Source organism: Pipistrellus kuhlii, unplaced genomic scaffold, assembly GCF_014108245.1.
Source record: "Pipistrellus kuhlii isolate mPipKuh1 unplaced genomic scaffold, mPipKuh1.p scaffold_m20_p_2, whole genome shotgun sequence".
NCBI lineage: Eukaryota > Metazoa > Chordata > Mammalia > Chiroptera > Vespertilionidae > Pipistrellus > Pipistrellus kuhlii.
Window position 1 is genome coordinate 154,626,454 of NW_023425515.1, and position 26,723 is coordinate 154,653,176.

The 26,723-nt window shown below is 38.4% G+C and overlaps 1 protein-coding gene across 6 annotated transcripts in view; it reads left to right on the forward strand.

Annotated features, from left to right (window-relative positions):
• Positions 1 to 6,709: 6,709 nt before the first annotated feature.
• The window catches only part of TM2D1 (TM2 domain containing 1), a 33,762-nt gene continuing 13,748 nt past the window's right edge, over positions 6,710 to 26,723 (forward strand). For 5 of the 6 annotated variants that reach the window (XR_004989200.2, XM_045584515.1, XM_045584514.1 and 2 more), the window contains exons 1-4: positions 6,710 to 6,913; positions 8,881 to 8,954; positions 10,476 to 10,584; positions 12,496 to 12,587. Coding sequence is in view for 5 of the 6 variants with exons in the window: in XM_045584515.1 (XP_045440471.1) it covers positions 6,756 to 6,913; positions 8,881 to 8,954; positions 10,476 to 10,584; positions 12,496 to 12,587 (433 nt within the window). In the remaining variant the exon portion in view is untranslated. The remainder of the gene's footprint in view (positions 6,914 to 8,880; positions 8,955 to 10,475; positions 10,585 to 12,495; positions 12,588 to 26,723) is intronic. The other variant, XM_036445414.2, reaches the window with a different exon arrangement.

Below are 26,723 nucleotides of genomic sequence, written 5' to 3' on the forward strand. Positions count from 1 at the left end.
AGAATTGAGATTTAAGAACTTTCTTACTAAAATTAGACAATGCAATAATCTATTATAATAATAAAAGCATAATATGCTAATTAGATTGGACATCCTTCTGGACTAAGCTGGTGCTACAAGGGAAGCCCTGGTCCTGGGTGCGAGAGGGAAGCCGATGCCAGCAGCCTGAGGAAGGCAGGCTACTCCTGCACAAATTTTGTGCATCAGGCCTCTAGTCATGTGGTAAGAGACTATGCTTACAAATAAGTAATATATTTTACTGAGTCATGAGAAAATAGATTAAGGAACAGTAAGAAGAGAAAGTTAATTTTTACACAAATACAAAGATCAGCAATATTTGCCGAGACCGGTTTGGCTCAGTGGATAGAGCGTAAGCCTGCAGACTGAAAGGTCGTGGGTTCAATTCCGGTCAAGGGCATGTACCTGGGTTGCGGGCACATTCCCAGTGGTGGGTGTGCAGGAGGCAGCTGATCGATGATTCTCTCTCATCGATGTTTCTAACTCTCTATCCCTCTCTCTTCCTCTCTGTAAAAGATCAATAATATATATTAAAAAAAAAAAAAAGATCAGCAATATTCCTACAGTAAGCAGGAAAATATAGTAAATCCTTACTAAACAACATAGATAGGTTCTTAGGACTGTAGCAAAATAATGTATAGCACAATAACTTAAAAATAAAAAATAAAAAAACAAAGTGAGTGGCAACAAGCATTTATTTGAGAATCAAAAGAATAGCTATTTTCTGTGTGAGTATATATATATATACATACACACACACACACACACACACACACACACACACACATTAGAGACCTGGTGCACAGGATTCATGCACTGGTGGGGGGCCTAGACTGCAGGGATCGCCCACTGTGGGAGCAACGCTCATCTAGGTCAGCCAAGTGGCTGTGGACCCGTCCTCTGAGTGGCTACTCCCTGGTTTGGCATCTTCCGAGGAGCAGGAGCACTTGCCTCTCCAGAGGTCCAGATCAAGGCCAGGCCCAGAGACAACAGTACTGAGAGGCAGAGGCCATGAACCTGCCTCCCAGCTCCAGTGGCACTGTGTGGCCTGCAGGCATCTGGAGGAGGCAGCAGGGAGTGAGGAGGAGGAGCCTGGGTGAGGAGCCAATGATAGATCTATAGATGGAAGCCTGTTGGCCTGGGGTTCGCAGGGGGAGCAGTTGTTCATCCCCGTCAGCAGAGCAGCACCCTGGTGGTCGGTACATGTCATAGCAACTGGTTGACCAGTCGTTCTGCTGTTCGGTTGCTGGGATGGAGATATATATATATATATATATATATATATATATATACACACACACACACACACACACACACACACACACACACACACATATATATATTATTTATTTCAAAGAGAAAGGGAGGAGAGAGATATATAGAAACATCAGCGATGAGAGAGAATCATTGATCAGCTGCTTCCCGCACACTCCACACTGGGGAGTGAGCCTACAAACCTGGGCATACGTCCTGACCAGGAATTGAACTGTGACTTCCTGCTTCATAGGTTGACGTTCAACCACTGAGCCACACCAGCTGGAAAGAATAGTTATTTTGGAAGCACTGATTCAGACAGAACCCCAATAGTGTCCCAATTAGGAGGTGAAGGCAAGGGGTATTTATGAGAAGGGGGAAGAGAAACAATTATGTCAATAGGAGGAAGGGATTTTTATAGGTGTAGAATACAAAGTGATATATTCTAAAGACTGTTTTTCATTTTCAATCCAATAGTCATAATGTCTGCTTTCCTAGCTTTACAAATGTCATTTGGAATTCAGTGCTACTATAGGTTCAGTCCAAAGATTACTTTGTCCAGTTTTAACATTCCAAGGGTTTGAGAAATAAGACATGCAAGATAGTTCCTCTGGACGGCAACTTTGACTCCATTTTAAATTGTCTTTCTTTATATTATACTTTGTATTTCCCCTTTCGAATGAGATCTTTCCTTAAAGCATTACTGAACAATCATTGGAAAGCAACAATAGTCAGGTATTAAAGCATTGTTGGTCCTCCAGTGGTGGGAAGGCTCCTTCCTGTTATGTCTGTCTCACAAAGGAGCTAAAGTGGTGTTTTAGGAGCGTTAGGCAACATTTGAGCAATAGGAGCATCAGAACAGAGAAAGCCCTTAAAGTAAGGTGACCAGACGTCCCGATTTTGGCAGGACAGTCCCAAGTTTTAACAATTTGTCCCACGTCCTGCGGCATTTTAAAAAAGTTTCGATTTTTTGAAAGAATGATGAACCAAGAGACAGATATAGAGAAAGTAAAGCAACAGGCAGACTGTCAAATAACAGTGGGGAGGGGAGGAAGATCTGGAGGAGATAATAGATCAACCGAAGGACTTGTATACATGCATATAAGTACAACCAATGGACACAAAACTCTGGGGAGGGAGGGGATATGTGGGAGGGAGGGGGGCAAAAAAAAATTAATAAAATATGTAAAAATAAATAAATAAATAAATAAATATTGTAAAATAAACTATGTTATAGACTGTAAAAAAAAACAAAGTAAAAATGAATAAATAATACTTCTACATTGAAAAAAAAAAAAAAAGAATGCATGACAAGCTAGGGAATGGCGGGAGAACGGGAAGGGAATATATGGTTTTCAGCAGCCATGTGGCTATTTAGCCAGGATATAAGTTTTATATTATTTTTGTTAATTTTATAATGTTAAACTTTAATAATAACAAATAATTGTTGAGAACTGATTATTGAGAACTGCTTATCAAAGTTCGCATTGTTGATCAGTTGTTAGAATTCGACCACCATTGTTTGGACTTAATGAACAATGGCATTTTTTGCGATTGGCAAGGACGAAAATATTTTGTAACTGTCTCTTAGACGATACACATCGTACTGCATGCTAGTAAGCTAGTTAAACAAGTGATGTTATTACAAATCAGCTATTAAATAATTTAGGTAAGTAATTTATTTATTTATTTCATAAATACGTACATAAATTTTCTTGAATTTAGCAGACAGTACTCGTATTATTTATATTTTATAGTGGCAGCAAAAAGTCTAGCGCTGGCCTTGAAAGTGACACAACTTAAGTTACGCCAAATTCAGAGGAAAAATGATACAAGTTAGTATTGTTATTATTTAGAAAGAAATATAGGATTAAAATTTAAAAGTTTTTAAAAATATAGTTACTTTATAACAATAAAGTTAATTTAATTTATAAACTAACAATAAAATATGTTCATGTAATTATGTACCTACTTACTGTTTTTTAAGCAATATGTATATGATAATTTATAATATAATTTTAAATTATATTTTTTAGATTTTTAACCTAATGAGTAAGAAAAGAGGATGCAAATTCAACGATGATCTAAGAAGTGAATTTCTTTTTATTAAAAAAACCAAAAGCAATTACATGGTAAAATATGAGAAATGTAATGGTGAATTTTCTATTTCGCATGGCGGGAAGAATTATATTTTAAGACACAGAAACATAAAAGATATTTAAATACTGCTGCATCTTTCTCCAAAATATAGGAATTTTTTCAGAAAACAACTTAAGGGGATGAAGAAATTAGCATTAGCAGAAGGACTTATGTCTTTTCATGCTATTAACATATAGACCACATTTTTAATCAAGAACCCCCCCCCCCCCCCTTCCTGGTCAATGGTGTCCTGCTTTAACCAATGTTAAAATCTGGTCACCTTAATTTAATGGTATGATCTGAAATTTTATTAGAACCCTGTATTTTAGAGTGTCAGAGTCCTCTTCGTGAATTTCTCTGAAGATGAAACCATCTTTGCAGAAACACTTTTGCAAAAGCATCAGAGTAAAATATAATAACAACTGCTTGCAAATGACAAAAGACTTAAAAGATCTGGCGAGAGTTCACAAATACACACATAAAAACAATGCGAAGTGACTTGATTATCCATTCTAATCTTAGTTTGACCATATAGGAAAAATTTTAAAGTTTAATCATTACACTAGTATATTTCAAATTTCCTATTACTTAAACTTTTAAGCATTAATATTCTACTTTTAAAATAGCCATCTTCTTACAAATTTGTTTTCTAGGTTCATGAGTAGAACTAGAAGTTACTTGCTTTTCCTCCAAACCAGCTGGTTCCTAGAGAGAGCATGGACTCACAAGGTGGGGTTGTAAATGTACAAAACGTTTGATGCTGCCTCCTGTCTTCCCTGACTTTGGTGGGGGAAAAGGGGGAGGATCTGGTGGTGTTCCATAGCCCCCCAAAAAACACCTATTACAGGACACCAGCTTTTCTCATCGATTCCTGGAAAAGGTGACACTTTTGTCACTGGAACTTAGTGGGTGCCAGAGAAGTAGCCATCACTGAGACAGCTACTGGACCCCTGTTTAACAGAGTAAGCGGGTGCAGTCCTAACTCATATTGAGAAGAGGTAGGTATTGTGCTGCTTAGTTGTCCAGGCTCAAGTAACCACCTATTCTTTATGAATACATAACTGAAAGCCAATTTACATGCTTGTATTTCAAATAAAGCTTTAAAAGTAAATTAGAAATAATGTATCATATTATAATTATTGAGCAGTCTATTGGCTAAAGAGAAAAGAAGGCTTATTATGAGTGGCATTTACCTGGACAGCACATGGCCATGGAAGGAGATTAAAAAAAAGCACAGTAATGGCTTAACAAACATTTTGAATATAATTATAATACTAAAATGTTATTTAAATAATTTTATGTCCTCCTATTCCAAAAATATACTTCTCTTAATACAGTACACTATCCTAAGGTTCTCCAAGTGTAGTCTAGTTGAAATCTCAGTACCAGCAATGCCAGCAGTAGTATCAGCATCATTTGGAACTCATTAGAAATGCAGGTTATCCTACCCCACCTTACATCTTCAGATTCAGAAACTGCTTGTGGGGCCCATCCTTCTGTTTTTGTGCAGTTTCTTACAAGATTTTTATAGAAAGAGAAACAATGTGAGAGTGAAACTTGGACTGGCTGCCGCCTGCATGCTGCCTACCAGGGATTGAGCCTACAATTTGGGAATGTGGCTAGACTGGGAATCAAACCGGCAACCTTTCAGTGAACTGGATGGCTGACCCAACCACCTGAGCCACCCCGGCCAGAGCTCCTGTTGACCCTGATGCTCCATAAAGTGTGGGAATCACAGCATAATACAATTCTCAAAATCAGTGCTGCTGTGGACGGAGAGGCACCATTCAAATGCTAATACTTCTACATTAGGAAAAAAGGATTAAACTTTCACTTAAAAATATACATTTGGTCAGTATAAAAGATATTCCCACTATAGAAATTTTAGTATAAAAATGTAGAAAAAAGGGATAGAGGGGAAAAAACCCCTCCAACTCTTCCACGGCTTTCAGTTTGTCTAATTACAACCAGCTCAACTGAAAAGCCAAAGATCAATTCCTAGTTTCAAACCACTGAATGTGTCTGCCATAACCAATAACTCACTTGCAAGTGAAGGAATTATATTAGAAAAGTGGTTCACCTATCTTTAACCAGAAATCAGAAGCTCTAGGGATGAGAGCCAAGAATTTACATCTTGAACAGCACCCTGGTGAATCACACGTTCACTTAGCTTTTGGAGCCATTAGGTTAGACCTGTGGCCGACAAACTGCGGCTCTTTGGCCCTTGAGTGTGGCTCTTCCACGTACAGTGCGATTGAAACTTCGTGGCCCATACGCAAGTCGGTTTTCGGCTCTCAAAAGAAATTTCAATCGTTGTACTGTTGATATTTGGCTCTGTTGACTAATGAATTTGCCAATCACTGGGTTAGACAAAACAGTGATACCTAAATATCCTCGTTACCAATAAAGCACATTTATTAAAAACAAAACAAAACAAAACAAAAAAACAACTAAAAACAACTGTAATCCAGTTCTAATATCTTACGGCTCTCTGGAGAAATAATAATTCTACTTTTCTGTTGAAGACCCTGCTGCACTATAAGGAATTGGACAGAGCCCTGTAAGCTGGAAACAGGATTTCAATGGAACTGCTCTATATTAGTTCTATAGTATCAGACAAACATCCTAAATTAAAATGATAAACAAAATTATTTTCTAAAATATTGTAGTTATTTAATGTAGAGTTTAAAATGAAGTAAAAAAAATAAAATCTTAAAAAGCAAAACAAAAACAAAACCTCCAACGTTTCACTTGGTGGTAATCTCTTTGGCTTCCTGTCATAGGCCCCTTTCCCTCACCTAAACTTGCACTAAGGAAAAGAAGGGTGCAATGCCCAGCTGTGTGCTAGCATCCTTAGCTATGGTTCGCAGCAGCCTTCCACCAATTCTCTAGGATAACAGGGAGGCCATTCTATCATCATCACAAGAGCACAGACTCTGAAATCGGACAAACATCCCCTTTATTCCAACCCCGTCATAAGGTCAACATGCTTATTAGGTGTCCTTCAAGCCAGGTTCCTTATCTGCAAACCCCAATCCGACCAGGACTAATGGAGATGTTTGCCAAGCGTTTATCAAGTCGCGGGGCTCCGCTGGCACGTTTGTAGAAAAGCCAGAGCAGGGTTAGCAGGGAATGGTTGGAGCTGGACAAGCCATCTCCTTTTTCCCTCTCTGCAAAGCCAGCCAACGCTCTCCCAGCTGAGTGAGCAGGCCAACCGAAAGGTGAACCAGCGAGCAGCCAGGGCTCGGTCCCTTTAAGAGCTCGCCCCTCCCCCCCGCCCTTCTCCCCGACCACGCCCAGCGAAGGCGGAACCGGAAGGGGCGAGGGACGCGCCGGTCCCCAGCATGGCGGCCGCCTGGCCCTCAGGGCCGGCAGCTCTGGACACCGTGACTGTCCGGCTCCTGGGTGTCCTGTGGTTCGCGTCAGTCACCACGGGGCCCTGGGGAGCTGCCGCCGCCGGGGGCGAGGAGCCGCCTAAGTGCGAGGACCTCAAAGTGGGACAATATCCTCTGTGAGGGGCTCCCCGGGGAGAGGCGGACGTGGGACGGCGGCTGGGTCGTGGCGCCGGCCGCGGGCTGGGCTTGTGCTGACCGGAGCGGGGACCTGTGGCCTCTAAGGCCCCGGGGGGCGCTGGGGGGTGAGGAGAGACGAGGATTGATTGGGAAAAACGAGTCACCCTGTGTACGTACATTTCCTTGGGATTTTAGGATTGTTGGCGCTTTTCCTTCTGTCCCACCTGTTTGTTTTTATTTTATAATACTTTTACTGGTGGGACGGTTTGTTCCACAAACATACAGGCCCTGAAGTATGCCAGGTCCTAATCAAAGGCACCAGTAATAAAACGACCGGCAGGGCCTACCCTGGAGGTTTGCCGCCTTGGGGTGAGACCAGGCAGGGTGTGCTGCCCATGGTTCATGCACTTTACATGTTATTATTTACCTTTTTATCATTCTCAAACTCCTTTGCGATGCCAGACTGCCAGGGAACAAATACCTGCTCCACTTTGTACCCGGGGACAAACGATTTGAGCTAAGTTTTTTCATGATGAAAAAAATATAGATAACGGACCAATGTAAAGGTGTGTGGTGATAAATGAGCCCACTTAGAACAAGGTCTGGCACATAGATGGAAAGATAAGTGTTAGCTGTTCATTGACCAAAGAGAAAACTAAAGTTGAAGGGGTTGAGTGGGTCTATTCAATATAACAGTTCCGATAAACTGAGGGACAGTACGAAATGGGAGCTGCATTCAAATTAAAATAGCCACTTTTATACAAAATTAGATACTTGGATACAAATTGCATAACAGAAAAATTAATAGCAGAAGTCAGAGATAAAGATTTTAGGAGGGGGAATCTTAAAATTAAGAAAATTCTATCCTATAGTATTTTTATGTAAGTTGAGGAGAGGCAGCGGTTATTTGTGGTTTTTTGTTTGTTTTTTGCAGAGCAGCTCTTATTTGCTGAATACCATTTTGTTGAAGTTTGAGAATCATTAACTTAGCAGGTTGAGTTATTTTCTTGGCAAAAAGGTCAGGGCCATTCTCACAAAGAAAATAATCTTGCAATATGAAGAGTTGTGCTTTTTGAACACTAGAGAGAAGTGGCTGAGCATATAGGACTATAAGGTGATGATAACTGGAAAATATCTGTAACTCCTGGCATAAACATGAGATTTTCAAATGCTGACTCAAAACCTTAAACAGAGACATCTTGTGAATTTCTTACTTGTCTCATTATAGTGTTAATAAGAACATTTAGGAAACAGAAAAGCACACAAATGTTTTAAATATCTGTAAGGATATAATTATTATATCTGTTTCAAAAGGCTTAAAATCTTCTTGGCGAGACCATGTAGACCCATCTAAAGCGCCATCTGCCCTGCAGTCTGATGCACATGCCCTAGGCTTGGGGTCAGGAAACCTGATTTTGCAAGCCATCATTTATATGACTTTGGAGAAGTCACTCAGACTTTGAGCCTCAGTTTGTGCTTCTGTAATGTGGGAATAATAATGTGGGAATCTTCCGCACAGGGTTTTCAAGTTGCATGAAATTATGTAGATGGCAGTACTTGGGACCCCATAAATTAGTTCAGTCAAATCTCTGGAACCTTTTTTTTTTTTTTTTTTTTAAACCTTAAAGGTTTCTTACAATCATTTGGTAAATATTTTTATTTTCATTTTTGTGTGTGTGTGCTCTGTGCTTAAACCCTAACTGATGTTCTTTAAGGATGGGATTCTTTGCTAGAGCTTTTAGTATACATTAAGTTAATATATTTTTCCTGTAAAATAAATTAATGTTCAGGTATTATTTACTGATACTGATGATATGTTTGTGCTTGTCTTTTTTGACCTGGGTAAATTAACACCCTCCCTTTACATGTGAATATAAATATAAGTATATATGAGATATTAAACAGATGGTAATGTTTTGTGTTGGAATAGAGTTCACATTTCCTTAACTTTTCATAAATATATTTGTAAAGATCCAAAAATAAGTGATGCTACACAAGAACCAGTTAACTGTACAAACTACACAGCTCATGGTAAGACTTCCAGAAACATGTCTTTAAAAATACGTTTTAAAACATTATTTCCTAGATTAATGAATGATCACTAAAAGTCATTAATGTATTGTGTTGTTGTTTTTTGTTTTTTTTAAAATATATTTTATTGATTTTTGTACAGAGAGGAAGGGAGAGAGATAGAGAGTCAGAAACATCAATGAGAGAGAGTCATCGATCAGCTGCCTCTTGCACACCCCTACCGGGGATATGCCCGCAACCAAGGTACATGCCCTTGACCAGAATCGAACCCGGGGCCCTTCAGTCCCCAAGCCGACGCTCTATCCATTGAGCCAAACCCGGTCCCGGCGTGTTGTTGTTTTTTGTTTTTTTTTTTTTTTTTTTTTTTTTTTTTTTTTTGTTTTTGTGTGTGTGTGTGTGTGTGTGTGTGTGTGTTTTCTTGAGTTATAACATTATTCAGTTTCCAGGACAACTTAAAATTGGAGAACTGACTAGAGGATTTTAAAAAGAATTTTATTCTCTTTAATTATAAAAGTGGGAAGTTTTGTGGTTTCATTCATTTTTTTTTAAACCTTTGGAATCGATTTATATAGCTGTCTTGATGCCCTTTATTCACCAAGCTATTTTATGCAAAGGTGCTGCTTCAGATTTTTAATTACTTGTAAAGAACTTGAAATGAGACTGATAGTATAATAAGGTACAGTGAGCAGCTGTATCAACCACATTATGGACTTGTAAAATATACATTGTACACTGGTAGTCCAGCTGGTGTGGCTCAGTGGTTGAGCTTCTACCTATGAACCAGAAGGTCATGGTTAGATTCCCAGTCAGGGCACATGCCCAGGTTTCCAGCTGAATCCCCAGTGTGGTGCAGGCAGAAAGTGGCTGATCAATGGTTATCTCTCATCTTTAAAGTTTCTATTTCTCCCTCCCCCTCTAAAATAAAAAAAATATATATATATATTAAAAAATATATATATACTTGGATACATCCTAAGTATGAGAACAGTATGGTAAGGATTTTAAATATGCATCATTCTTTTTTCTTTTTTGTATCAGTATTTTCTTAGAGATATTTTGAAAATGGGTAAACCCTCACTTAATGATTTTGGGGACCATCTATTCTAAAATATGTATAATACCACAACCAGGAATTGCATATGCCCTGACCAGGAATTGAACCAACAACTAACGTCTCAGTGCATGGGTCAACACTCCAACTAACTAAGCTACCCCAGCCAGGGTTGGCTGTCTGTGTCTGTCTGTCTGTCTGTCTGTCTGCCTGCCTGCCTGCCTATCTATCTATCTATCTATCTATCTATCTATCTATCTATCTATCTATCTATCATCTATCTATCTATCTATCTATCTATCTATAATGTAGCTTTTCCTATCTAACTTAAAATCTCATGTCAGATGTTCTATTGGAAGGTGGTTTGCTATATGTTATATTCTCTTGTGTACTTTGCTAGTCTTAAAAAACAACACAATCACACCTTTCCTACAAGAAAAAATGGTTTCTTGTCTTTTTTCTGCTTTTAGTTGAATGTTTTCCAGCACCCAAGATAATTTGTAAAGATTTCAGTGGCAATGAAACACATTTTACTGGACATGAAGTTGGTTTTCTCAAGCCCATATCTTGCCGAAATGTGTAAGTACCTTACTGAAGTTACATTTTCAAATCACTTGCTTATGTTGTATCTTGATTGCATACAGTGAAGAGATAAAGAGTTAACTTATGGGGAAAATTCTTTACTAATTTAACTTTTAACGTTTTGCTTGCATCAGAAAACTTCTACTTTAAGTGTGATATTATATTGTTTTATAAATGCAATTTATCAACCAAGTAAAACTCTGTTGTTCACTACTTGGGATAAATGAAGACTGAACGGCCTTATGTCATGTTAGTTCAGTCATTTAGACTACCCAAATGAGTTAGGAAAAAATTCTGTTCTCAAAATTTGGGGGATTTCTAGAGTTCAAAATAAAGGACTATGTACCTGTGCTATTAAAAGAATGCGAAATATTAAGTCATTTGCATATTAAGGGAATTTTGAAACTTTTTTTGTAATAGGCATGGAAGATGCATGGTAATATAAAACAATTCAAATGTTAGTTTGAGATATTAAGATAAATGGCTTTATTTTGTTAGGAATATTGTTTGTTTAAAGGACTTTCAAGTTTGCTTTTAATTTTGCTTCGGTAAAGCTAACATTTTATTCCTCTATTTTTGCTTTGTGCTAAATAAAACTTAGTTTTTATTCACTTTTATTAATTGCTGGCACTATATTTTTACCTTTTAATTGTACATTATTGCAGCTATTTGATGATACCTATTTGAATTTATTTAAAAAAAAATAACCACTGTTTGGCTTTACAAGTTCTATTAGAATTCTTAGAAATTATTATTAGAGCCTTTTTTTCTTCTTTTGACCCTATTTCATTGAATTAATGAGTGACTTTAGATTCTATCTTGCTAAGCAATCATTTAGGATTCTTGGGTTCTAAGCGTTCTCATTAGAAAAGTAAAAATTGTTAGGAATTATTTCCAAAGTATTTAGATATGGTTTAGAAAATTTTGAAATTTATAGATTGATATTTCTACCTTAAACTTTTCAAATGACAATTTACTAAATACTGGTCTAAGATATTATAGGCTACTCGAGGCCCGATGCACGAAATTTGTGCAAGAGTAGGGCTTCCTTCCCCTGGCTACCGGCACTGATTTCCCTCTGGCACCCGGGACCTGGGCTTCCCTGCAGCTGCCAGCAGGTACCTGGGACCAGAGCTTCCCTTGCAGCCCTGGCTTTCCTCTGGATGGACAGAAGGACGTCTGGTCTAATTAGCATATTATGATTTTATTATTATAGGTAATACAGTAACTAAGAGTGTCATCTGTTGAGAACAGTTAGCTAGTACTCAGTTTGGACCTTACAGTAGTTTTCTATGATCTCTCATAGTAAAAGGCAGGGTCTATTCATGGCCCTGCATGAGCTGCCCTCTTTGCCCCCTATTACCTCTCTGATGTTGTCTTCTATTCTTCCCTTTTCCCCCTCTACTCCTACCACACTGTCCTCTTTAACAGACCTCAGCCATGTAAGGTGTGCTGCCTTTGTAATAGCAGTGTGTTGTCTGGGACACTTCCTTCAGAGGCATGACATGACTAACTCACCTCCCTAAGGTCTTTGCCAAATATCACCTTCCCTGTAAGCCCTCTAATCACCTTATTTAAATGGCTCCTGTTTGTATCCCTAGCATTCTGGATTCACACCCTGTTCCATTTTTTCCCATTTTTTTTAATAGATGATTTACTGTAAATATTTTTATTGTTTGTTGTCACTAGATTGTTAGTGCTGTAGGGGCAGGGATCTTTGTCTCTTTTATTCATTAAAATATTCCAATAGCCTAGAATAGTTGTTGAGATGCAGTAGCTATTCAAAAAGCATTAACTGAATGAATGAATGAATGAATGAACCAATTAACAAATAAATAATAACTAGCAGTTTTGTTTTCTAAGATGTTACATGCTGAAGGTGACACTCAGGTTCTTAATTTCATGCAGAAATGGCTATTCATATAAAGTGGCTGTTGCACTCTCTCTTTTTCTTGGATGGTTGGGAGCAGATCGATTTTACCTTGGATACCCTGCCTTGGGTGAGTATGTTTCATTAAAAAAAAGTTCTTGTGAACCTGTGTGATAGGTAAATGTACCTATTCTTTTTTAAAAATATATATATTTTATTGATTGTTTACAGAGAGGAATGGAGAGGGATAGAGAGTTAGAAACATCGATGAAAGAGAAACATTGATCAGCTGCCTCCTGCACACTACCTACTGGGATGTGCCCACAACCAAGGTACATGCCCTTGACCGGAATCAAACCTTCAGTCCGCATGCTGATGCTCTATCCACTGAGCCAAACCAGTTAATCTTATAGATTAAATCTTTGCATATTATTAACAGTTACAAAAGTTCCATGTACCTGGAGTAGAATCTACACTAATAAAAGAGAAAGATGCAAATTGATCATACCTCCGTGGCACCCACCAGCCAATCAGGAATGAGTATGCAAATTAACCCAAGAAAGATAGTGGGTTAATTTGCATGCCCAGGCGTCCAGCCACCTGGGTCCCGGGAACATCCTCGGGGCCCAGGCTGCTCAGAGCCTGTAGGCCTGTGTCCAGGCCCTGAGGGGCCAGGGTCCCAGAACACCCCTGGCCACCCTTTGCTTATAGGACTTGGTGCCAAGTGGCTGAGGGCGGGGCGGCAGAGGCTTCAGCAGGGCCGGAGTGCAACTGTAGTACAGGCTTGATCAGAGCCAGAGGGGGCCTGTCAAAGCCACGGCAGAGGCTTGGGCAGGCCTGGAAATGGGGGGTGAGCCAGACTCGTCTTGGCAGCAGTCCTTCCTCTGCGCATGAGCAGCAGAGGAAAACACCTTTTCTGACCGCTCATTGGCTAAGCTCCTTATATGCCACTGATAATGTTTTTGGTAACTTGGGTAATAAGAATCCAAAAAGGTGATCTAGGGTTTTTCCACCTCACTCCTGGAGGAAAAAACGAAGGTTCACTGCTGAAGGGCTAAGAAATGTCATATCCCGCAGGTTTGGCTCAGTGGATAATGCCTTGGCCTGCCGACAGCAGGGTTTGGGTTCGATTCTGATCAAGGGCATGTACCTATGTTGCAGGTTCCTCCCTGGCCGGGACCCAGGTCAGGACTCATGCAGGAGGCAACCAATCAAAGTGTTCCTTTCACATTGATGTTTCCCTCTGTCCTTCCCTCTCTCTTTCACACACTCTAAAAATCAATGGAAACATATCCTCAGGTGAGAATAAAAATAAAAAAGAAAGAAATGTCATATTCTATGAAAGACACATCTTGAAAATGCCTAAAGAAAGTTGTCATTTTTTCATGGTGAAGGGACTGGAGTCCTTGTTGATGAAAACACCTTGGCGGCTGCGGTGACTGGCAGTGGCTGCAGCAGCGGGATGATGGGGCTGGTGCCTTCCCCTGATCAGTCTGGTTGACTCCCGAAGAGGGAGGCCAGACTGCAGCTTAGGCCTGCTCCCTGTGGCTGTCCCCTGAGGGCTCCCAGTCTCTGAGAGGGGCAGGCTGGACTAAGGGACCCACCCTCCCCACTCCAGTGCATGAATTAATATTCTTCTGTTAATATAAGGCTCTGTACTACAGCTTGGATAAGAGATCCTGATATTTTCATCTCTCTCCATCTTCATGAGAACACATACTTGAGGTAGTATAGTCACTTACTTGGGACAGTGGATCTGAGCTGTCATTGTTAATGCTAGGCACACAGTGGAAGCTTGATAAATATTTTATGAGTAAATGAGCATTTCTCCAAAAAATATTTTCTTCTATCTGAACCTCTCTCAGTGTTGGCTTGGGAATAGAACTACGGAAGCCAGCATAAGCTGGTATGGAGCCTGACTTTTATTATCCTTAGCATCCCTCCTTATACCTTCCTCTTAGTTAGAATCTTCACATTTACCATAGCTAGTAAAGTTTATGAAAACTGTTTACATTTGATGATAGCTTTTATTTAAGCAGTACTTTCACATGTCAGCCCTTATTTAAGCCTTGCATCTCTCTTGAGTTTATCATCCTCTTTAAATCTTCTTTAACAGGTAGAAAAATTGTCGCCAGAGAGTTTAAGGGATTTACTGACTCTAGAGGCCTTGCTTTATACTGTGACATATTTGTTGTTATCATTCTTGTTTTATGGATAGGGAAATTGTCAAGAGATTAAGAGATTTGCCCAAGGACACTGAGTGACCTGAATTTGAACCCTAATTTTCTGGCTCAAGAGATCAGGCTTTATTTACTGTAGTACTCCGCTTCTACATTAGCTCTTCACTGAGCAAATTTAAAATTTCTGAATGCTCTTCTTTGTAGCGAGCAAAGCAAATCTTATTCTTTTCATGTTGCTACGCGCTAGAGATCAAAGAAGAATCTTCACTGTGAGGGTGTTGGGAAGTATGTTTCTGACAGCCCTACTTGAAGCTCGTGTTATAAGGTCCTAAATAGAAGTCAAAGTTTAAAATACTGTATACATGGATTTATTCAGTTAACAAACATTTATTCAGTATTTACCACCTTCAAGGAAGTAGTAACTAAGTGCTCTGGAAATAATGATGATCACAGTTCATATTGGCTATAAAGAAAATGAATATGTTTGTAGGTCAATTTATGACAAAGCACTATTATAGAACCATAGCAAAGTGCTATGTGAGCACAGAAAGTGACGATTTTGTCATTCTTGGAGTGTGAGGGAGGCCTTCTTGGATGGGGTGACTTTTGAACTATGTTTTGAAAGATAAGCTGATTAGAGCGAGTAAGGGCAATATGGGAATAGCATGTCAAAAAGACAGTAAAGCAACAAGCAGACTGTCAAATTATACTAGGAAGGGGAGGGAGATCTGGGGGAGATAAGAGATCAACCGAAAGACTTGTATACATACATATAAGTCCAACCAATGGACACAAAACTCTGGGGAGGGTGAGTATGTATGGGGGGGGGGGGAATGGTAAAATATGTACACAGATAATAATTTAACAAAAAAATAAAATTAAAAAAAGAAAAGAAATTACATACCTTAAAAAAAAAAAAGGCAACAGTGTGAAGGAGCATGCATGTTGAAAGAATGGTGGCTATATTAGCCTGTGGTGTAGAAGGAACGATGGCAGGAGGTGAAAAGTGACTGCACAGGTATTCTGTGGTTAGATTATGAAAGACTTGGAAGTCTTCTTAGGGCGTGTGGACTTTACCCTTTAATGTCAGAAGCCCTAAAAGTTTGTAAGCAGAGGAGTATCATGGTCAGATTTATATTTCAGGAAGATGAAACTGGAGGAATTGTGGGTAATATCTTAAACAGAGAAAGACTGGTGGCAGAGTAAGCTGAAGGGAGATTGATTTAGTAGTCTTGGCCTGGTGACAGTATAACTGCACATTCATGCCATTTGTAATAGCAACCATACCTTTTGATAACAGTGGAAAGCCATATAATATGCATGAGAAGCGTCCAAGTTGCCAGAACAAAAATTTAGTCTGTATTACTCCTTTTAGATTATGGATGGATGTGTTGGATGGATGGATGCATGGTTAGACAGAGAAACTAGGTTCATAATGAGAAAGTAAAATAACATGATGATATCAAATAGTTAAAATACTGCCAAAGCCTTAGTCCTTGCATTTTCTTTTTATGTTCTCTTTAAGAGAATAGGATTATACACACACACACACACACACACACACGCACACGCACACGCACGCACATATATTTATATATATATAGTCTAGAGGCCTGATGCATGAAAATTCATGCAAGTGTAGGCCTTCCTTCTGGCTGCCAGTATCCTGGCTGCTTCTCTCCTCTGGCCACTGACAGACACCCAGGACCTGAGCTGCTTCCTTCTGGCCTCCTGCAGGCACCTGGGACCCAGGCTGGCTTCCCCCCAGGCTGGCTTCCCTCCAGGCCTGGCTTTGTCCAGAAGGACTTCTGGAATGACATCTGGTCTAATTACCATATTACCCTTTTATTGTTATAGATTTTTTTGAAGCATTTCTAACTTTAAAAAAGTTTTTAAAAGATTAGGAGGAAGAAGAAAACATTGTTCTTTAGAACAGTTTATTCTGTGATGATTTTGAATAGTGAATATATTTTAAGTATTTGGCATAATGAGTGGCATTTTAACTTCTTGTAATGCTTGTCCCATGAGCTATAATGTCCTATAGTATGTTAAAGTTTTTGACTTATTGCAGCACATAATAATATGTTGATATGTGCATTGTGAAATTTTTTTCCTTGTACAATCAAACTATAGATATAAAGCTCTGTATAAAACTCTCTAGCTTTGGTTAGTGAATGTTGTTCACTAACTTTGGCAGGAGTTGCCTTTCTCTGACCACTGCTACTACAATCTATTATTAGCTTCAGTCAAAGAGAACCTTTTAGTTTGAGTCTGAAATTCTATAAACCTTCAAATATAAATAACATTTAACTTTATGGCTCAGTGTAAAGGTATTTTAAAAAAATCTTCAAATAACTTACTTTATTATCACAACAACCAGTGGATGTTCATTAATTCAACAATTTCTTTGAATTTGTTATCATTTGTTGATTTAGGATAAAGCTTTCTCAAGATTAGATCTGTGTTATAGTTCTTGAATTTTTGTTATCTTCCATTATCTTTATTCCATTGGGTTTTCGATTTTAAAAATCTCTTTACCATTTTTTAGTGGGATTTTTGGTGTGAGAGTTGCTAAGTGGGCATGTCAGAATCATTATCTTTAACTGAAAACCCTCATCTCTAAGCATTCAAGTATTTTTATCTGTATCTTACTTGCATTTAAGCTATCTTAATGTTAAAGATTAGTTTTATCAATTAATATAAAATACTATATCAAATTACAGTGTTTTTAAATTTTAAATTTTGTAGTTAATTTTTTTACTACGAATCCAAGGTTAAGGAATTTTGGCATTTTCGATTTAAAGATTACTTCCATTTAAAAAAATTCTTAACTGGATAAAATAATGTTGACTGTTATATAACCCTATTTAATTCTAATCTTATAAAATTTTATGGTTACAAAAAGCAGTGGTTGTATTTATAGATAACTTTTTAAAATACTTCTTTTGTTTATGGTCATTGGAGTTTTATAAGAACAGAATAATGTAAGTCTTGTACATATGAAGCCTGTTTTTTAAAAGTAACTTAGTGATGAATATGATAATTCACTGTATAAATTTTACTTCAGGATTGAAAAAGGGAAATTTGTCGGGGTGGGGGTGAAATTGCATAAAACTTGATAAAAATACAAAAATTCCTTTAAGAAAAATTATCTTGCCGAAACCGGTTTGGCTCAGTGGGTAGATCGTTGGTCTGTGGACTGAAAGGTCCCAGGTTCAATTCCAGTCAAGGGCATGTATTGTACATTGGTTGAGGGCACATCCCCAGTGGGGGGTGTGCAGGAGGCAGCTGGTAGATGTTTCTCTCTCATCGATGTTTCTAGCTCTCTATCCCTCTATCCTTCTCCCTTTCTCTCGGTAAAAAAGTCAATAAAATATATATATTTTTTAAAATAAAAAAATTATCTTTCTGTATATTTTAAATTTCTTGTTGTTCCATAGTTATGACTTTGTTGTTAAAGAATAAAAGTCAGATGGGCAAATTTGAAAATATTTCTTTAAAAATATTTAAAAAAATATTTAAGAGGAAGAGGGAGGGAGAGAGAAAGAGAAAGATCAGTGATATGAGAGAATCATTAATCAGCTGTCTCCTGCATGCCCCACACTGGGGATCAAACCTGCAACCCCGACATATACCCAGAACAGGAATTCAACTGTGACCTTCTGGTTCATTGATCAATGCTCAACCACTGAGCCACTCTGGCCAGGCAAAAATCTTGCTTTTTTTAAAAACAATGTATAACTTTCTTTTTACTTTTATTTTTTTAAATTCAGTTGCAGTTTACATTTAATATTATTTCAGTTACAGGTCTACAGCATAATAGTTATACAATTATGTACTTCACAAAGTGGACTCCCTCCCTGAAATTATATTTCTAGTACCTATCTGGCACCATACATAATTATTACATTATTGACTATATATCCTATGCTGTAATTTATATTAAATCCAGTTTAATTACTTTTAATTGATTTTTCCTCAACATACCAGTGCTACTTTAGCTAGAAGCTATTTTTCACCACAAAGCCTTATATTTTAAAATAATATTCTGTCTTTGTGTTTTTAATTGTGGTAATTGTGACTTTTTTCTATGCAAGAGCTAGCATATTTTGTGTTGCCTCTCTGTAGCATTAAAAGATTATAGATTTCAAAGATGGTAGCTCTTTTCAAGTAGTTAATAGAAGAGATGCTCTTTTCATAGTAGTATTCATTTTATTGTAAATATTTTCTTATTATGAGAATAACAAAGTTGTATGTTTTAAAGCCCATATCTTAAACATCTTTGGTTATATTGTTCCTCTTTTTTTCTCTAAGTTTGAAGTTACCAGCTTGGACTGGCATATAATATCCATATAGGACAAATAAAGGGATTTGTAGGTTAAACTTTTCTAAGATTTGAAAGCTTTCCTTTATAGGCACAGACACAAAAAGAATAATGATAACCAGATCATTATAGAACACTTGTGGTTTGGCAACAGCAACTTCAATATGAAATAATCTGTGTTTTCTAAAACAGTTTGTGGACAGTGGAATATTAGCAAGACTCAACCTGCAATAAAATAAAAAAAAATACCCCCAAATTTTTTAAATGCCCCAAATTAATCTCTGTTCTTTTAATTTTTTATCCAGATAAATCCTTTCTTTGAGTTTGTGTTTTTAGTAAAGTTTAAGTTACCAAGTATAAATGAAATACACTCAAAACATGAGCTTTATTAATGTTATCTGAACATAATCTTTTTGAAAGAATATATCTACAATAGTAATTGTTTGGGATAAAAATGGATTCTTCTTGTTTAGAAAAACTTTTATTTGGAGTTTTAAAACAATTTTCTAAAAATCTAAAGCTGAGCCGAAACCGGTTTGGCTCAGTGGATAGAGCATCGGCCTGCGGACTCAAGGGTCCCAGGTTCGATTGGTTGCGGGCACATCCCCAGTAGAGGGTGTGCAAGAGGCAGCTGATTGATGATTCTCATCGATGTTTCTAACTCTCTATCCCTCTCTCTTCCTCTCTGTAAAAAAATAAATAAAATATATATTTTAAAAAAATCTAAAGCTGATACTTTTTCCATAATAAGAAGTTAATAAATAAGGTTTGTACAAAGATGACTGTTTATTGGGGGGAGGAGGGGAGAAGTTGATCTACTCTTGGTAGTTCACAAATATCCCATCTTTTAAAAAATTGGTATTCATGCTCAAGATAATGAAATCTATAAGAGTAATGGTTTATGTTGGTTTTAGTAAACGTTGTTTAGAATGTATGCTACTTTTTGTTCAAGTTGATCAGTGTTTATTTACAAGTGAGATAACTTATTTGATACAGTTTGTTCCTTCTGTAGTCATATTGACTAGGCATGGGAATAACACAGCTCTGATTTCAAGATGCTCATGGAAGCATAAGGGAGGACAGACAAATAATAAATTCAAAATAAATCATACTATGGGATATGTACTATGCTGCAACTTAAAGGTGCTGGGGAATATCTAGGAATAACATTAAATTCATCCTGGGGGCATTAGAGAAGACTTTCTAGAAGGTTTAGAATACTATTGGGGGTCAGATAGATGATTGGGAATAGTGGTGGGGAGTAGGGGGGCAAGGTAGAGATCAGTGTAGCACACATAAATGCAGAGTTATATGAAGGAGAAACAAGAGCAGGGCACATTAAGAAAACATTGGTTAGTTTGTTGGGCTATAGCACAGGCAGAAGGAATTTGCAAGAGATGAGACTAGGTTAGATGATGCTATTATAAATAATGTGGATTTATGCTGTCTAAATTTCTTGATTATAATAAGTGTAGTAGTAGTAGGAATTGTGGTAGCACAAATTATCAAATGTTTTCCATGTGCCATGTACTAGCCTAAGTTTTTTACTTTGTCTCTTTTTTTCAAACCTTAATGCCCATCCTGGCCTGATCAGCCCCTGGCAACCCAAGTTCCCAGCCCCTTCTTTTTGTCTTTTTCTTTTTCTTAGCACCTCCTTGAGCGGAGGCCAGGCTGACTGAAAGCAAGTATGTGGGATTTATTTGTCTTCTATAATTGAAACTTTGTAGCCTTGAGCAAAGACCAGGGTCGACCAGGGCGGGCAGGAAGCTTTGCTTTCTCCATCACCAAGGGCAACCCAAGCCTCCTGCTTGCTCCAACTATGTGGCCAACTGCCATCTTGGTTAGGCTAATTTGCATACATGCTCTTGATTGGCTGGTGGGCGTGGCTGGTGGAGTGATGGTTAATTTGCATGTTTCTCTTTTATTAGTGTAGATTTTGTCTGAACAGGAACTTCTGTTCATTTTGAAGCACTCTTCAAAAGAGGTTCAGCAGCAAAATATCTAAATTTTAATGATCTCATTATCTTTCTCTGTTTAGTGAAGGATATTTACCAACAAATACCATTTCACACCATTGTTTGAACCAGTTGTGTAATATTTTTTCCTGTTAATAGATGCACCTGAATATTTTGAGACAATTCCTCCCTATTTGACATTTAGATTGTATCTGGCATTTTGATAGTCATACAAGAAGGATTTATCAAACTCTTGCTGTCTGTTGTGGTACTATTCAAGGAATCCACTTGAATAAGACAAGATCCTGCCTTTAGGAATTTACCTCGCAATGGAAGACAGAATGAAATGAGCAAACCAGTGAATGAGGCTGTTACAGATCTAATCAGCACCATGAGGGAAATAGGAGAGATGTGATAGAGTGCTTGGGGTGGAGGAGGGGTTGCGGGTGGCATGCTGCTTTAGACTGGCAGATTAGTAAGACTTCTCTTAAACAGTTTGAGAAATGAGAAGAGCTACAGGAAGACATCATTGGGAGAGGGCATGATAAGGGCAAAGGCTCTGACTGACATGGTTATATTATCTTCATAGAATAGCAGATAATTAAAGACAAACTTTTTGATTATTCTTAATACTTTTTAAACTATTTTTTTAATCGATTAAGGTATATATGTGTCCATATTCCCCCATTGCTTCCCCAAACCCCCAATCCTGCTCTCACATTCACCCCCTGTTGTCTGCGTCCATTGGTTATGCTTATATGCATGCATACAAGTCCTTTGGTTGATCTCTCTTCCTTATCCCCTCCCTCCCCTACCTTCCCTCTAAGGTTTGAGCATCTGATCGATGCTTCTCTGTCTCTGGATCTGCTTTTGTTCAGTTTATGTTGTTCATTATAATCCACAAATGAGTGAGGTCATGTGATATTTATCTTTCTCTGACTGACTTATTTCACTTAGCATAATGCTCTCTAGCTCCATCCATGCTGTTGCAAATGGTAGGAGTTAACATCCTTTTTATAGCAGCATAGTATTCCATTGTGTAGATGTAACAAAGTTTTTTAATCCACTCATCTGCTGATGGGCACTTAGGCTAATTCCAAATCTTAGCTATTGTAAATTGTGCTGCTATGAACATAGGGTTGTATATATCCTTTCTGATTGGTGTTTCTAGTTTCTTGGGATATATTTCTAGAAGTGGGATTACTGGGTCAAATGGGAGTTCCATTTTTTAGTTTTTTTATTTTTTTATTTTATTTTTTATATATTTTATTGATTTTGTACAGAGAGGAAGGGAGAGAGATAGAGAGCTAGAAACATCTATTAGAGAGAGTCATCGATCAGTTGCCTCTTGCACAACCCCTACTGGGGATATGCCCGCAACCAAGGTACATGCCCTTGACCGGAATCGAACCCGGGTCCCTTCAGTCCCCAAGCCGACGCTCTATCCATTGAGCCAAACCGGTCCCGGCCATTTTTTAGTTTTTTGAGGAAACTCCATACTGTTTTCCACAGTGGTTGCACCAGTCTGCATTCCCACCAGCAGGGCACAAGGGTTCCTTTTCCTCTGCATCCTCACCAGCACTTGTTTGTTGATTTGTTGATGATAGCCATTCTCACATATGTGAGCTGGTACCTCATTGTTGTTTTGATTTGCATCTCTTAGATGATTAGTGACTTTGACCATGTTTTCATGTCTCTTGGCCTTCCTTATGTCTTCTCTCATAAAGTATCTATTTAAGTCCCTTGCCCATTTTTTGATTGGGTTGTTTATTTTCCTTTTGTTAAGTTGTATGAATTCCCTGTAAATGTCGGAGATTAAACCCTTATCAGGGATAGCATTGACAAATATGTTCTCCTGTGCAGTGGGCTTTCTTGTTGTTTTGTTGATGGTTTCTTTTGCTGTGCTGAAGTTTTTTATTATGATGTAGTCCCATTTGTTTATCTCTTCTTTAGTTTCCATTGCCCTAGGAACTGTATCAGTAAAGATATTGCTTTGGCATATGTTTGAGATTTTGCTGCCTCAGTATTCCTCTAATATTTTTATGCTTTCTTGTCTTACATTTAAGTCCTTTATCCATTTTGAGTTTATTTTTGTGTATGGTGTAAGTTAGTGGTTTAGTTTTATTTTTTTGCACATGTCTGACCAAATTTCCCAGCACCATTTATTGAAAAGATTCTCTTGACTCCATTGTATGTTCTTACCTCCATTGCCAAATATTAATTGAGTTTAGTGGTTTGAGTCAATTTCTAGGTTCTCTATTCTATTCCATTGGTCTATGTCTGGTCTTGTGCCAGTACCAGGTAGTTTTGAGAACAGTGGCTTTGTAATACAGCTTGATATCTGGTATTGAGATCCCATCTACTTTGTTCTTCTTTCTCAGGATTGCTGCTGCTATTCGAGGTCTTTTTTTATTCCAGATGAATTTTTGGAGACTTCTTTTAGGTCTGTGAAACATGCTATTGGTATTTTAATGGGGAGTGCACTGAATTTATAGGTTGCTTTGGGTAGTATGGACATTTTAATGATATTGATTCTACCAATCCATGAACATAGTATGTTCTTCCATCTCTTTATGTCTTCCTTTATCTTTTTTCAATGTCCTGTAGTTTTCTGAGTAGAGGTCTTTTACCTCCTTAGTTAAGTTTATTCCTATGTATTTTAATTTTTTTGTGTGCAATGGTAAATGGGATTGTTTTTTTAATCTCTCTTCCTATAAGTTCACTATTGGTGTATAAAAATGCCATAGATTGCTTGGCATTAATTTTGTACCTTGCTACATTGCCGAATTCATTTATTAAGTCTAATAATTTTTTTATGGACTCTTTAGTGTTTTCTATGTACAGTATCATGTCATCTGTGAATAATGGCAATTTTACTTCTTTTCCAACTTGGATGCCTTTTTTTTTTTTAAATAAATCTTTATTGTTCATATTATTACAAATGTTCCTCATTCCCCCCCCCCCAGCCCACCCTCTGTCCTTTCCCCACCCCCCATTGTCCTCATCCATAGGTGCCCAGTTTATGTTCAGTCTCTTCCCACACCCCCCTCTCCCTTTTTTCCCTGAGAATAGTCAGTCCACTCCCCTACCATACCTCTGATTCTATTATATTCACCAGTTAATATTGTTCATCAGATTTTTTTTTTTAATTCCCTTGGTTTTTAGATTCACTTGTTGATAGTTACGTATTTGTTGTTTATAGTTTTTATCTTTATTTACTTTCTCTTCCAAAAGAACCCCCTTCAGCAATTCATATAATTCTGCTTTGGTGGTGATGAACTCCTTTAGCTTTTTTTTATTAGTGAAGCTCTTTATCTGGCCTTCGATTCTGAGTGATAGCTTTGCTGGGTAGATTATTTTTGGCTGTAGGTTCTTGCTATTCATTACCTTGAATATTTCTTGCCATTCCTGTCTGGCCTGCATGGTTTCTGTTGAGAAATCAGCTGACAATTGTATGGGTGCTCCTTTATAGGTAACTACCTGCTTTGCTTTTGCTGCTTTTATAATAATATTCTCTCTTTGTCTTTTGCTCTTGGAATTTTAATTATGATGTGTCTTGGTGTGGTCTTCTTTGGATTCCTTTTGTTTGGAGTTCTGTGCGCTTCCTGGACTTGTAAGTCTAATTCCTTCACCAGGTGGGGGAAGTTTTCTGTCATTATTTCTTTCAGTATGTTTTCGATATCTTGCTCTCTCTCATCTTCTGGGACCCCCATAATTCTGATGTTGGTTCACTTGAAGTTGTCCCAGAGGTTTCTTACATTATCTTCAACTTTCTGGATTCTCTTTCCTTCTTGCTTCTGCGGAGGAGTGTCTTCTGGCTGTTTATGTTCCAAATCTTTGACTTGATTCTTGCGATCTTCCATTCTGTTTTTAGGACTCTGTATAATATTTTTTATTTCAGACAATGTATTCTTTATTTCTTGTTGATCCCTTATTATTTCTTGTTGATCCCTTATTAGTTCTTGTTGATCCCTTATTAGTTCTTGTTGATCCCTTTTCATCTCCTCATAGGTCTTACCGACCTTTTCTAGGAAATTCTTGAAAAACCTTGTAAGCGTTGTTTTGAACTCTATATCCAGTCTCTTCTAATCCATTTCTTTTGTTTGTGCTCTATTTCCTTGTCTTGGCATTTTCACAGCTTCCCTGAGTCGGTAGGGTGGCTTTGTGTGCTAAGGTGTCCTATATGTTTCAGTGAGTCAGCCTCCCAGTTACCTGAGGTGGACAGTCTTGTTGTAGCCCTTTGTGGGCTGTGTGTGCAGTCTTGTTGTTAAGCCTTGCTTGTTGTTGGTATCACTGGGAAGCGTTGATCTCCAAGCTAATTGGCTATGAGGATCAGAAGTGTCTCAGCTAGGAGGGTTTCTGTATTCCACTTGGATGGGCAGAGTCTCGGGGTGGCACAGCCAAGCTTTGTTGAATCCCGCACAATTGGTTGCAGGTGCGCACACCTCTTTGGTATAGGCGCAGACAAGCTTTAGATTCCTGTCTGCCCCTCCCTAGGAGAGTCCTATTGGCAGCGAACGAGGAAGCTGGCCACTGGAAGGGCTTCTGTGCTGCGCTTGGATGGGGCGTAGTCTCGGGTGATGCAGACAAGATTTATTCAGCCCCTCCCTACGAGGGTCTGGTTTCTGAGTCCCACCGTAATGGCCGCTGGCTTCACACACCTCCGAGAGATCTCTGCCCACTGCCCGACAGTCTGGCCTCTCCCTATCTGGGGCCGTCTATCAGTGCAATAGTGTGGTTTTGTTTTCCTGAACGAGAAAGCCAGCTGCGCATTAGTTGTCCGCCCTCTCCGCGCAGGGAGTAAGCCGGTAGCGAACTCGGCCCACCCTCTCGCGCTCCACAAGCCGGCAGGCAGCAGAGTCGGGCAGCTGCCTTTTCAGGCGCACAGTTTTTCGTACCTTCTCAGTTCCTGAGGTTCAGCGCGCCTTCTCTCTCCTTCCCAGATGGTAGAGCCTCCCCTCAGCCAGCTGTCCGACCCCTCAGGGTGATGTTTCCCCTGTTTTTCAGTTCTAAATTCAAACTTGTGGTAGTGGGCTGCATTCGGGTGTCTGCCCTATGCTGCCATCTTGTTGAGTCTCCTTCAATTTGGATGCCTTTTATTTCTTCTTGTCTAATCACTTCCAGTATTATGTTAAACAGGAGTGGTAAAAGTGGGCATCCCTGTCTTGTTCCAGTTCTTAAGGGAAATGGTTTTAGGTTTTGCTCATTGAGTATGATGTTGGCTGTAGGTTTGTCATATAAGGCTTTTATTATGTTGAGGGATGATCCTTCTATTCCCACTTTGCTGAGTGTTTTTATCAGAAAAGGGTGTTGGACTTTGTCAAATGCCTTTTCTGCATCAATTGATATGATTATGTGATTTTCTCTCTCAATTTGTTTATGTGATGTATCACATTTATTGATTTTTGGATATTCTACCAGCCTTGCATCTCTGGAATAAATCCCACTTGGTCATGGTGTATGATCTTTCTAATGTAATGCTGGATCTGGTTTGCTAGAATTTTGTTGTGGATTTTAGTATCTATGTTCATGAGGGATATTGGCCTGTAATTCTCTTTCTTTGTGGTGTCTTTATCTGGTTTTGGGATTAGGGTAATGCTGGCGTCATAAAAAGAGTTTGGAAGTATGCCTTCCTCTTGAATTTTTTAGAATAGTTTGAGAAGGGTTGGTTTTAGTTCTTGTTTGAATGTTCAGTAAAACTCCCCTGTGAAGCCATCTGGTCCAGGGCTTTTGTTTGCTGGAAGCTTTTTGATTACTGTTTCAATTTCATCAGTAGTTTTCAGCCTATTCGGAGTTTTTTATTCTTC